The following is a 13,732-nucleotide window of genomic DNA, read 5'->3' on the forward strand; positions in this document are numbered from 1 at the left end:
GATATATGCGACATTCTCAAATGGTTCAGAAAAAAATAGTACACACACACACATATATCACGTGTGTGTGTATATAAATAGATAATATAAAAGAAGTATTAAGTACAGTTGAATCTGGGTAAAGATGATATGGGAATTCTTTCAACTATTCAACTTTTCTATTTGGAAAAAAAAAAAAAATTTTTTTTTTTTTAAGATTCCACTCACTTATTAGAGAGAGATCACAGAGGCAGAAGGAGAGGGAGAAGCAGATTCACCACCGAGCAGGGAGCCCGATGCAGGGCTCGATCCCAGGACCCTGAGACCATGACCCAAGCCGAAGGCAGACACTTAACTCACTGAGCCACCCAGGCGTCCCTCTATTTGAAATTTTTTTAAAATAAAGGTTAATATATGGGGCACCTGGGGCTCAGTCAGGTTAAGCGCCTGCCTCCAGCCCGCACCAGCCTCCCTGCTCAGTGGGGAGTCTGCTTCTCCCTCTGCCTCTCCCTCCTGCTCATGCTCTCTCGCTCACTCTCTCTCAAATAAATAACATCTTTAAAAAAAAGGTTAATATAAAATGAAGCCTAAGGGCTTAAAGGGGTGCCTGGGTGGCTCAGTCAGTTAAGCACCTGCCTTCGGCCCAAGTCATGTTCCCAGGGTCCTGGGATCAAGCCCTGCATTGGGCTCCCTGCTCAGCGGGGAGTCTGCTTCTCCCTCTGCCCACCCCCACTGTGCTCTCTAGCTCTCTCTCAAATAAATAAAATTTTTTATAAAAATGAAGCCTAACGGTTTACTATTTACCCAATTTTTAAAACAGTCAACAATTAAAATGGAATCTTAACACCAACAAAGACTCGGTTGTCTTTTTATGTAAACTCAGCCTTATCAATGGATATGAAAACAGCTTTCTCACTTCACTAAGTCGTAGTTCTTTAGAGAATCTGCCATTTGATTTTGGGACATAAACTATTTTGTTAACCTTAGAAAATAACCAATACATACCTGTCACGTGTATAACCTAACTTAGGTTCAGTATAATTAATAATATCCTCTGCTGCCCAGGATGGTGACTGGTTTCCACAAAGTATCATCTGGACTTCTTCATGGCTGAAGGAACTTAATTTCTCCATTGGAAAAACTTTGTTAAACCCATCTACATTATACACAGCAAAAAAATAAAAACAAAACACACAACTCAATTTCTAAGTTACAATTTCAAAATACCAAATTTCAAATCAAAATAGCTAATATCAACTAAATGGACATAATATGAATAAAATATCAGTAAATGCTTGAAAAAACAAATATAAATTAAAATAGCTTGAAATCAAAGCTGTGCTAAGGTTTTAAGTACAGAAATTTCACTTAATACTGCAAATGTGAACATAGATATTCAGTCACTATGGTCAGTAGCCAAATTCTAGTAATTTCTTAACCAGCTCTTTGTGTCATACAAGGCTATCCAAAGCTATATTCTCATTTTCAAAACTAGTATGTGATGAATAGTCTAATATACTTTGCTTCAATTCTCACCTAAGAACTTAGGTTCTAACTTGGCTTAATTCATGTAATGCGTAAAGTATGCAACCTATGTCCACATACAAATGAAGAAATGGAGGCCAAAAGTGAGTCCCCCATTACTCAGGAGGAGCAAGTTGAGGGTATACCACAGCTGGAGAATGTTCCAACCTGTTCTGGGTACTCTGTGGGACGGACCTAACTATCTGGAAGACAGGAAACTAGAGGGCAAATCTAGAGATTACCTACAATTCTTGACAAGAGAAATACCTTAATTTCAAATGTCTCAAAGTAAAAAGAGAAAGATTAAGTTAAAGAGCCCTAAAAATTACCTCTAAAGGCTTCCATCTGTTTCTGAATACCCGTATGCATACAAAAGTCAAACATCAAATCCACATATTCTTCTGCATTATCCATTGTTATCATCTACAAAGGAAAATTTGCCAACATTGTTGTTAATATCTAGGAATATTTCAGTAGCACCTACTACAACTGGCCTCATTAAGATGTTCTGAACTTACAACTACATCAAAAACAAAATTTTTATTACCTCATCTTCCCCACTTGGCTTGAGATCCACAGCTGTAAAACCATATATTCTTGAGGAAGGGCAAAACTGGAAATTTAAACTGGGAAGACAAAAAGGACTGGATTAACATTCAGCTACCATTGGTGTTTAATTTTTAAAACACTGCTGCCAAAGGGGCACCTGGGTGGCCAGTTGGTTAAGCGTCTGCCTTCAGCTCAGGTCATGATCCTGGAGTCCTGGGATAGAGCCCTGCATCAGGGTCCCTGCTCAGGGGGAGTCTGCATCTCCCTCTGCCCCTCCCCCAACTTGTGCTTTCTCTCTCAAATAAATAAAAATCTTTAAAAAATAAATAAAACACTGCTGCCAAAACCATGAACCCCCACTCCCTGCACCCTTCCAACAAAAAACAGTATACCAGCTTAGATGTTAAGTAGGAGGACTTTTGAATGCAAAACCCCTGTGCACAAAAATTATTAGAACAACCATTACCAAACCTGGCTTTGCAAAGATTGCAGGAAACCACCACCTTTCCATATTTCACTTCTCTCTTATGGCACAAAATTAACAAAGTAAGGGTTTTTGCAATAAATTACGACAGCAGCATCTTTATTTTGTTTTTTTTTTCAAGGAGAAACTACTGCTTCACTAAAGTTATTCACGCTCTGTCCCTACCCTGAAATCAAACCTTGAATATATAGTAAATTATCAAACAAAACCTCTCAAAATTATCAACTAAGAAAGAAAGAAGAAGAAAGCAAGACTTTCAGTCAGCCCAAAATCATAGTAAAACATACTAAGGGTATAATAATTACATGTATACAAATTAACAGAGTGTTACCAAAAGATGTGTAGCATTTGAGTTAGCTAAGCCATTGGGCATAAGGCCTACATACAGACCAAACTATTTTGAGCCCTGCCAAGTACACTATATTAACTAGCCATGATTTCTCAAAATATTTTTGGCTTTGGACTTTCCTGTAAGATATATACATTAATCATATTTGATAAATCAGATAATCTTCCAGAGATGTGATGTTTTAATACACTATGTTCTGGTATTCTGAGTGTTGTCTTTATAATATGAACTATTCAAAGATTCAAATCAGTACTATTTCCTACAGCATATTATTGTTCTTAACAGACTACTGAACTCATACATTGCCTATTAGTGGGGACAAAGAAACAAAAGCTTTAAAACTTATTCATCCATTAGGTTGACGAACATGTATAAAAAACTTACCCTAAATCCTCTATGCTAAGTGGAGGCCCAGAACCTGATGGATTCTTTAGCACTAGTTCCTGTAATTTCGTGTTCTTCTCATCTTCAGAAAGACCTTTGTTGCTTAAAATCTGACGCCTCTTGACAGCAAGGTCTTTAATTTCTTTTAAAAATCTGGCTCTGTGTGGGTTTACTAGTTCAAAGTCTTCCCAAGTTAAAATTCCATTAAACCAAGCTGGGGGTTTTGGTTTGGGGGGATCTAGAATAAACTCTGATTTTGAATCCTCTTCAAAGCTTCCTACTGAGAGTGAATCATGACCTTCTTCTGTAGAAGCTTCAGACTGACTTTCAGTACAGTGTAAGTCTCTATCACTTCGTGACTCATAAATTAATTTACTCATATTGCTTTTAATGTCACCCATACACATAAGTTTAAAGAAAGGTTTAGAAATAGGTAAGTCCACAAGTCTATTGTCTTGAATGCATTTGGCCAAGAAAATTCCAAGGAAATGAAAGAGTTTCGTGATCCTTTCAAGCTCATCACTGTCTTGTGGAAATGGTGCTGTGAACAGTCCACATGATCTCTGCACATAGTATCCGGGAGGTTTCAATCCACCCCCAAGATCAACCTAGTGTTTTAGAGGGAGAAATACAAATAAAATTAGATAAAAGATGCATAAATATTAAACATCTTCATCAATTTAGTTAAAGTATTTATGTATACACCTTTTATTAAATAGTTTTTGATGACTGAGAGAACATTTTAATAGCATCTAATCAATAATAAAAAAGAGAGTCAGAAAGCCTGGCTTAAATTCTGAAAGCATAACCTATTTTTAATACTAAAAGCAGAATCACAAATAATCACAAAATGGGAACTAAATCTTACATGACGAGATTCATCATCTGGAAAATTATCATCACAAAGCCAAGCTCCCAGATCAGTTCTCTGGAATTCTGCTGCCACCAGAGCATAAAACTCTAATGTAGGGCCCAAGCCAGTTCCTTCTTCTCCTAAAAATTCAACCTAAAATGTAAACAAATTGTGGGGACAAGTGAGCTTAAAAAATTTTTCTTAAATGATCCCATTCTTGCCAATACGTCTTTTTTTTACAAGAGAATTTTTTTTTTTTTAAGATTTTATTTATTCATTTGAGACAGAGAGATACAGAGAGAGCGAGAGCATGAGCAGGGGGAGCGGCAGGCAGAGGGAGAAGCAGGCTCCCAAGGAGCAGGAAGCCCGATGCGGGACTCGATCCCAGGACCCTGGGATCATGACCTGAGCCGAAGGCAGACGCTTAACCATCTGAGCCACCCCAGGCACCCCGCAACAGCAGTAGAATATTATACACAACACATTATAGACAACACAGAAGTTTTATTCCAGTTTTTCTAAAAAGTGTATTTGTTGTACACCACTGCATAAACACTGTGGTGAGCATTGTTCACTACATTGTTCATTAATTTATTTCTCACACCAACCCTACAAAATAGATTTTCATCTCATTTTTTTACACCAAAGGAAACCAAATTTTAGATAAAAAGATTACATCATTTGCTTGAGGAAAAAGTGGCATACAGCTGTGTATGTGTGTCTATGTAACACTAAAACCTAAACTCTTGCACTTACTCCTGACTTCAGGCAATCACTTTAAAGGCTTTTATCCATACTCTACATACTCCACAAGTGATTTGAGGCAGCTTATAAAAACATATAGTGCATGATTAAAAAAAATAAAATAATTGAGGTTGATCTAGTTTGAAGAATAAGATGAAGGCAAAGAGAGTTTAAAGTGAAAGCCCTAAAAGCCTTATATATTTTCTAGAGATGTATCATATTTGCCATGATCAGTCTCTGATTCAAATGATAAACTAAGGGACGCCTGGGTGACTCAGTCAGTTAAGCGTCTGCCTTCAGCTCAGAGCCTGATCTCAGGGGGGATGAGGATCAAGCTCCACACTGGGCTCCCTGCTCAGCAGGGTCTGCTTTCCCCTCTTCCTCTGCCTCTATCCCCGACTCGTGCTCTCAAACGAATAAATAAAATAAAATCTTAAAAAAAAAAAAAAGATAAAATAAGCAGCTGGTTCACATTTATGAGAGAGATTTCTTCCATTGTCCCTCATATAGGGAATAACAGGTATATAGGATATAATCAACAATGCCTACAGTAACATCTCTATAGTAAGGATATTAAATTTTATACTGTTATTTGCCATAACATCTCTCAACACAGGCCAATGATATAATGCCAAGCACAGTCTAACAATATTATAAAACAGTATGCTCCCAAATTGCAGATATCTAATAGCAGAGCTTAATATAAAGGTAAAATACAGAGTATCAAAAAGAATCCTTAGTGAGTGCCATTATTCGGCTCAGGCTTTGTTAAGAAAGGAGTAATGTCCTTCAAAAGGACCAAGCACTTTCCCACCTCAAGAGTGAAGATACTCTTTGCTGCTCATCAAATCACAAGATCCTGACCTCTGAAGAGGTGAGCTGACATCCTCTTATAAAAGATGCTCTATCAGAGGGAAAGGCCTTGCATAGAGGGCAGAGAAATCCCTCTCCATTTTTCATTTCTATCTAATGTAGTTTGCATGCTGTGGAACATACAGGTTTGCTGGTTTTCTGTCATTCCTGCATACGAAAAGAAATTATATGTGAGCGAGGTACCTCAAGAACCGATTTCCGATCTGCGTGTATTTGCATGACGTTCTCAGCCCATTCCATCAGTGATTCACCACGTGGGACTTTCACTCTTTCGTGCTTGAGACGACCCACTCGAAACTCTCCAGGATCATCTCGCCTGACAGTACTGGTGGTCCTTGTTCTTTCCACGGTGGCTTCACGTCGGTTTTGTAACCACACTATTGCTCTAAAACAGAAAAATATTTATGTAGCTCTACCGTTCAGTAATAGTTAGAATGTACTATTAAACCAGCAATGTAATTCAAAGATTTAACTATTCTTTTGAAAAATAGTATTTTAGGGGCGCCTGGGTGGCTCAGTCAGTTAAGTGACTGCCTTCGGCTCAGGTCATGATCCTGGAGTCCCTGGATCAAGTCCCGCATCGGGCTCTCTGCTCGGCGGGGAGTCTGCTTCTCCCTCTGACCCTCCCCCCTCTCATGTGCTCTTTCTCTCTCATTCTCTCTCTCTCAAATAAAAATAAATAAAATCTTAAAAAAAAACAAACAAAAAATAGTATTTTATTAGGCGACAGATTTTCTTACTGCATAAATTGTTGCTTCCTCTCTTAAAACATATAAACCCCTTTATTATTTTTCTAAACAAATTGAGAAAATACTTAGGTATTTTTCCTCTTTACTTTAGTAATTAACAGATCAAAATAAAGGTCTGTGGTCCCAATCCCATGTGACACAAAAATATACAAAAACTGGGGATGAAATGAACAGCATAGGGAATACAGTCAATAGGATTCTAATAGCATTGTATGGCTGACAGACAGTTGCTACACTTGTGAGCACAGCATAATGTACACAGTTGCTGAATCACTGTTGTACACCTTCCATTAATGTAACATGGCCTGTCAACTATATTTCAATTTAAAAAATAGACAAACTTATGATACATAAAAATACAAATGACTGGGTGGCTCAGTCGTTAAGCATCTGCCTTCAGCTCAGGTCATGATCCCAGGGTCCTGGGATCGAGCCCCGCATCGGGCCCCCTGCTCCGTGGGAAGCCTGCTTCTCCCTCTGCCTCTGCCCCTGCTTGTGTTCCCTCTCTCGCTGTCTCTGTCAAATAAAATCTTTAAAAAAAAAAAAGAATAAAATTAGTGGCGCCTGGGTGGCTCAGTCGTTAAGCATCTGCGTTCAGCTCGGGTCATAATCCCAGGGTCCTGGGATCGAGCCCTGCATCGGGGCCCTTGCTCAGCAGGAGGCCTGTTTCTCCCTCTCCCACTCCCCCTGCTTGTGTTCCCTCTCTCGTGTCTCTGTCAAATAAATAAATAAAATCTTAAAAAAAAAAAATTACAAATGAATACTTCTTAACTATGGAGAAACTAAAAAATCATTAAGCTATCTTTATTACTGTGATACAAACTGAAAGCCATCATTAAAATGCTACTGATTTTAAAATATTTTCTTTTGGGGGCACCTGGCTGGCTCAGTTGGTAGAGCATGTTAACTCCTGGTCTTGGGGTTGTAAATTCGAGCCCCATGCTGGGTGTAGAAATTACTTAAAAATAAAATCTTTAGGGGTGCCTGGGTGGCTCAGTTGGTTAATCCTCTAACTCTTGATTTCAGCTCAGGTCATGATTTCAGGGTCATGGAATCGAGCTCTGCTTCGGGCTCTGTGCTCAGCATGGAGTCTGCTTGTCCCTCTCCTTCTGCTCCTCCCCCTGCTCATGCTGTCTATCTCTAAAATAAATAAATAAGGGTGCCTGGGTGACTGGGTCGTTAAGCGTCTGCCTTCGGCTCAGGTCATGATCCCAGGGTCCTGGGATCGAGTTCCACATTGGGCTCCCTGCTGGGTGGGGAGTCTGCTTCTCCCTCTTTTTCCCTCTCCCCACTCACGAACTCTCTGTCTCCCCCAAATAAATAAGATCTTTAAATATGATCAACTGCGCAGGGAGGGTTGGGATCCCTAACCCTGACATTGTTCAAGGGTCAACTGTAGGAGAGCATGTATCCAACTAGAAATAAAAAAAAACGTTTAAACACTACAACTCTTTATAAGAAAACAAGATAATATATTCCTTCCATCAGTCTTGACATAAAGTATATTTGTACATTTTGAGCTTATATAACACTAAAAAAAATATAAAAGTACTTCCTACCTTGATGCACCAAATGCTGTACACGTGAAATAAAGCTGTCTAGTTTCAAACGGTATTAGGAAAGGACACTTGCTGGTTAACTGTTCACACCAGTCTGGTAGAGCCCCACTTGCCAATGCCAGCGGTTCCTGCAAATTAACAAATAACAATGTCATCATACAATTATTTAAAAAGAAAAACAGGAGTCACTTCTTAAAAGTAATGAAAGAAATTAATGCCAATGGACCATATGGCCTAAATCAACGAATCAGAGATTAACAGTAGAGATGGTGGAAAGTAGAAAAAGAAGAGACAATACTTTGAAAGTCTAAAAGTTACAGACTAACGAGTTCAACTATCTGATTTTATTACCTCAATCTGCTGCAAGATTTTTGTTGTGATTTTTTTGCTAGTGAATTCATCTGGTGGAAAAGTAAACTGAGGCTGCTCATCGCCTTCTGTAAAATTAATAAAATTAATAAAGATATAAATAAACGGACTTCCTTTTAAAAATGACACAGAAATGAAACAAGGATTCTTACAGACCTTCTTGGGATATTCTTGAATAAGGGTCACTTGCAACTATATAGAGAATACGCAGAAGCTGAAGAACATCTTCTACTCCGCAAGAATTCTGTCCATTGCCAGCTTTGGCCTGAGGTTGTTCTTTTGCCAAATTAAGAATATCACTACTCTGAAGAGAGGAAATGGCCCCCTGGTTTAATCCAGACTTTGTTCCATGCTCACAAAAATCCTATAGAAACAATTAGTAAAACTAGCCATTAATCACATTTTCGAGAAAAGCACTGTATCATCCTATAAGTATTTGAAAATGCTGAAATTTTTCAAATTGCCTTCTTTTTAAATAAAAACACTATTACCCAAGTTGAAAATCAATATGTTCTAAACCATTCCCAAATAAACTATAACCACCGTAAGCCACAGTTAAAACCATGTACTTATTAGATCCAATACCACAAATCACATTTGAAGTTTTAGTACTTGGCATATTAACAATGTTAATTCAACCTCATTTTTTAAACATGTCCCAATGAACCTCTTTTTCTTAAGAGTCTTTAAAAGCTGCAAACAAAGCACAAAGCCATTCCCAATTGTGTTTTGATGCCAATATATACCTTATATGCAGCTATGAGCTGAGAACAATTTCTGTTTTTCCTAATACTTTTATTAGTGCCAGTTAATTTCCAGTGGCGCAGGAAAGCGGCGTCTGCATTCTTCTGCAGGTAGGTTATCAAGTCATTCTTTGGTAATTCATCAGTGCCAAGGTACTGTTCCACATGCTCTACAGACCAACAACCCTACAATAGGAAAAACCAAATGTTGGCCTTTCCTGATTAAAAGTCTATGCTATTTCACATGCATTACATAAGGTAGCTTTAAAATCATGCATTTAACCTCATCTAAAGAATTCCATGTTAGTGATTTTTTCCCCTCAAATGTTCAATTAAAACAGTGTTAGTTTTTCTTTATTTTCCCTTTTTTTCACTAAGTAGCCAAGAAGATCCATTTAAATATCACTTACCATTTTTCCATTTTCCTTCTCTTTGTCAGAATCCTTCATTTCTCTGTACATGATTCTAAACATGAAGATATTATTCACATTAATTCATAAATCAAATGATTTGTGGTTATTTCCAATAAGGCTTCAATTCTTTAAAAAATACATGAATGATGTCATTCATTAGCCATATGCTTAAACATTAAACTCAGGGACAATTTATTTAAAAAAAAAATTCAATTTGTTAAACATGGGGGAAAGCAGCAGAAATCATATTCCTGAAAAAGAGTTATTATTTATAAATTTAGCATAATTGCAAAGATTGCATACGTTTGTCAAACCTAGGATCTTTAAAGATATGAAGTAATATGCTATATCATGTGTTATAACTTTCATTTATTGTTGTAAAAATAAAAAAAGATGAGAAATGGTTTGCGCTTCTATGTCTAGATGGAAAAAAAGGATAAGAAAAACAAGGACCAGGAGCCTTTATGTTCACATAAGGCAGTGGAGATAAAATTTGAAACTCCAATAAACACTGAACAGGGTGGGGAGAAATATCATGATAGCCTTCTGTTTTATCTCAAAAGGATCTAGATCACTTCATTAGACATTACATAAAATTATCAATGATGTTAAGAGAACATCAGAAAAATAAAAGTAAGATTTACAGGATGATTAAAATTTCATTTACATATTAAGCTGTTATTAAATAATAAATAATAATTAATAATTATTATAGGTAATACTGAGCACCCAGACAATACTGAAAACACTTTACATGTATTAATTCACTGATTCCTCACAACCAGGCTCATTTTACTGATTAACAGAATGAGCCACCAAAACATTAAATGTGCCCAAGGTCATTATTAATTACTTGTTCAATGAATGAATGAACAAAGAGCGGTAGGCTTAACTTGCAAACCCCAAAACAAAAAACAGAAAATATTTAGTACCTCATACACAAATGCAAAGAGTTCAACATTTATTACATAAGATACTAGTCTAGTTTATTTCTAAAGTTACTTTCAGTTGAAACCTTAAAACATTCTACCTCAGGAGTCAGAAATGCTCTTAATCCCGTTGTAAACCAAGAGAACAAGAACCAAATATTTTATTTCTATAGTAAAAAATACAGAAATACAATGCTTCTAGGCTGATGCATCATGAAAATACCTACTTAAAACATTATGTTAAAATCTCTTACGTGTATGTTGGCTCCCAAATACGCCTAAGTTTATCTGATTTCACACTGCCATTACAGGACAATTGAAGCAATTTTTGTACATAGTAAAAAATGGTTGATCTGAAATTGGTGAGTGGTAATTCAACTTCACGAGTTGTTCCAAGACCTGTTACTTTCAAAGTGAGGGCTAATCGAGGTGACGGAGTACATTCAACTTCTTCCAAGAGCTCTGAATGAGGTGTTCCTAAAAATATGGAAGACATCAAAAACAATTACACTATAGCAAGCAGGCCATAAGGAACACTGCACCGGGAGACAAAGCTACATGAAATCTAAATTCTTCTGTCAGATATTAGTAAAGACATCAGCTACTTAAGACTCTTCTGGCCTCAACAATTTTTTTTTAGAAAATGGGAACAACATACCTAGGTTACTTAAAGACAGAGCATTAAAGCTGAATTTATGCATATGATAGGGATCTCATTGTTTTAAGAAAACACATGCTAACTATATGAATATTTCAGAAACATTTTATTCTTATAAATCAGAACACTAAAATTATTCATAGCTCTACATACAGAGAAAACCACAGACTCCAGTCAATGAACTGTCAACCTTCTGCTCACATTGAATGAGTGGATTGTGAGGTACCGCCCCCCGCCACACACAAATAGGTACATAGTGTATTTGGTGGTGTACTCTTCTTTTTCATTAGCTCAGCAATTTTTTCCTCATACCATGATATAATCTTCTGAAGTATTAATTTTATTCATTGCATGACATTCCATTAAACGAACCATATCCCTGTTACTGGAAATAATGAAGGTCATTTCCAATTTTCTGACAATATAAATAATACTTGTGTAGTCACCAGTGTATATAAATCTGGGTGCAGAGCCAGTATTTCTTTACTATAGATTTCTGGTAGTAACAATATGAAATATATTGCTGAAGAGCTCTACAGAAAATTTGTACCTGTTTATATTCCGTAGCATAGGTTTTTCTTTTTGAAGGGATCTTGGAACATCTTGATCAGCCTATATGCAAACTCACCATAGAACATCATACTATGAAGCATACTTACTTCCCCCCTATTTAACACAGGTATCGTTCTATCAAGTAAAAAATACATTCCATACTTAATCAACATTTAAGTCTTCCTTAAGGATAATATACTGATTACTATAGCTGATGTTTATTGAGGCATACATCAGGTACCATGCTAAGCACTTTATATATTTTACCTCATTTAAAGCTTTTAACTACCTTGTCAAATAGAAACTATCACTTTCTCCATGTAAGAGATGAGAAAATTCAGGCTTACACAAATTAGGTGATTTGCTCAGTATATTAGCATCTTATTGCTGTTTTAATAAATTACCATAAACTGGGTGGTTTAAAACAACCAGTTCTAGAAGGGAGAAATCTTAAATGGGTTGGCAGGGCTTTGTTCCTTTTGGAAGCTCTAAGAATCTGTTTGCTTGTCTTTTCGAGCATCTAGAGGCTGCCCGTATTCCACAGTTCATGGCCCCTCAACACTCTGATCTCTGCTTCCTGTTGTCAAATCTCCTTCTCTGTCTCAGACCCTCCTGTATTCCTCTTAAGCTTTTTTTTTTTAAATTTATTTACTTACGTTAGAGAGAGAAAGAGAGAGCAAGAGCGCAGAGGGGGAGAGGCCAAGGGAGGAGACGGTCTCAAGCAGACTCTACACTGAGCACAGAGTCCGACGCAGGGTTGATTCTCATGACTCCAAGATCACGACCTGAACCGAAACCAAGAGTCTGACACCCAACCAACTGCGCCACTCTGGCGCCCCCCCTCCTGTACTGCTTTTATGTGGACACTAATGTTTACACTGGGCCTACCTGGATAATCCAGGATAATTCCCCCATCTCAAAATCCTTAATTTAATCTCGTCTGCAAAGCCTCTTTTGTCATACTAAGGTAACCTATTCACAGATTACGGAGGTCAGGACCTGCATACCTTTGGGGATCATTAGTGTGCCTATTACAACCAAAACAGAGTTGTGAGAGAGAGTTACCAGGCTGACTAACTCAAGACCATAAATGAAACTACTATACAACTTTCCAAAGTAGAATAGGAATAATCCATAGCAATTTTGATCCAGTAGAATAGAGAATACAAATTATCTACCTTTAAATGAGCCTTCCTTTAAAAATTACGCAAACACAGAACGCTGTGTTTTTAAAGAACTGCAATTTGCTCCTTTAAAAATAATCTGTATCAGGATGCCTGGGTGGTGTAGTGGTTAAGCGTCTGCCTTCGGCTCAGGTCATGATCCCGGGGTCCTGGGATCGAGCGCCGCATCAGGCTCTCTCTGCTCTTCCCCCTGCTTGTGCTCTCTCCCTCTCTCTCTCCAATAAATAAAAAAAATCTTATAAAAAATCTGTATATTTTAAGGACTTGTGGCTGATATGTAGTTTTTTTTCTTTTTTTGAAAACTTTTACTTATAACCTGCATATATAAGTAGCACTTACTTTCCTGATTACATATAACATTATTTGGTATCTGTTCAAAATAAATCACAAAACTAAAATACACAGTACCTGGCGGTGGAATCTCTAGATCAGTCGTCTGCTGGACATTAGTACGACCAGGTCTAGGATCAAAAGCAGGAACCAAAGCAGAAAACTGCCGCTTGAGTACATAATCATCATCCCATGTTCTCCGACGTCCTCCTTTAGTTTCATACTCCTCTTCTTCCTGTTAAAATTCCACATATAAACAAGATAAAACTTTTCATTATTGCAAAAGTGATGTGCTATCTTTAAAATGAGGTGTATGTTAAATACGTCTCTGTATAGCTTTTACACTTCCTTATTTAGCCATATTTCTTACAACAAAACGAGCCAACATAAACATATATAGGCATATACATTTCTTAATGATTTTTTTAAAAGATTTTTTAAATTTATTTGATGGGGAGAGAGACCGCGAGAGAGCGAACACAAGTAGGGGGACTGGGAGAGGGAGAA

General features: G+C 37.3%; 2 protein-coding genes across 7 annotated transcripts in view; one reads left to right on the forward strand and one right to left on the reverse strand.

The window, feature by feature from the left end:
• Positions 1 to 8,734, forward strand: part of AP4S1 (adaptor related protein complex 4 subunit sigma 1) — a 60,256-nt gene extending 51,522 nt beyond the window's left edge. The window contains exon 6 of the mRNA XM_064570926.1: positions 5,865 to 8,734. The gene's annotated coding sequence lies outside the window, so the exon portion shown is untranslated. The remainder of the gene's footprint in view (positions 1 to 5,864) is intronic.
• HECTD1 (HECT domain E3 ubiquitin protein ligase 1) overlaps positions 1 to 13,732 on the reverse strand; it is a 90,292-nt gene that overhangs the window by 5,131 nt on the left and 71,429 nt on the right. For 5 of the 6 annotated variants that reach the window (XM_064570911.1, XM_045900654.3, XM_064570912.1 and 2 more), the window contains 13 exons: positions 13,304 to 13,460; positions 10,756 to 10,978; positions 9,570 to 9,624; positions 9,163 to 9,345; positions 8,573 to 8,780; positions 8,399 to 8,484; positions 8,048 to 8,175; positions 5,923 to 6,124; positions 4,138 to 4,275; positions 3,270 to 3,877; positions 2,051 to 2,129; positions 1,833 to 1,926; positions 985 to 1,135 (listed from right to left, as the gene is read on the reverse strand). In XM_064570911.1, coding sequence (XP_064426981.1) covers positions 985 to 1,135; positions 1,833 to 1,926; positions 2,051 to 2,129; positions 3,270 to 3,877; positions 4,138 to 4,275; positions 5,923 to 6,124; positions 8,048 to 8,175; positions 8,399 to 8,484; positions 8,573 to 8,780; positions 9,163 to 9,345; positions 9,570 to 9,624; positions 10,756 to 10,978; positions 13,304 to 13,460 — 2,312 coding nt within the window. The remainder of the gene's footprint in view (positions 1 to 984; positions 1,136 to 1,832; positions 1,927 to 2,050; positions 2,130 to 3,269; positions 3,878 to 4,137; positions 4,276 to 5,922; positions 6,125 to 8,047; positions 8,176 to 8,398; positions 8,485 to 8,572; positions 8,781 to 9,162; positions 9,346 to 9,569; positions 9,625 to 10,755; positions 10,979 to 13,303; positions 13,461 to 13,732) is intronic. The other variant, XM_064570913.1, reaches the window with a different exon arrangement.

The sequence above is a fragment of the Mirounga angustirostris genome, unplaced genomic scaffold (genome assembly GCF_029215605.1).
Source record: "Mirounga angustirostris isolate CCGP_5_RB_7025 unplaced genomic scaffold, mMirAng1.0.hap1 SCAF_9, whole genome shotgun sequence".
NCBI classification, from domain to species: Eukaryota; Metazoa; Chordata; class Mammalia; order Carnivora; family Phocidae; genus Mirounga; species Mirounga angustirostris.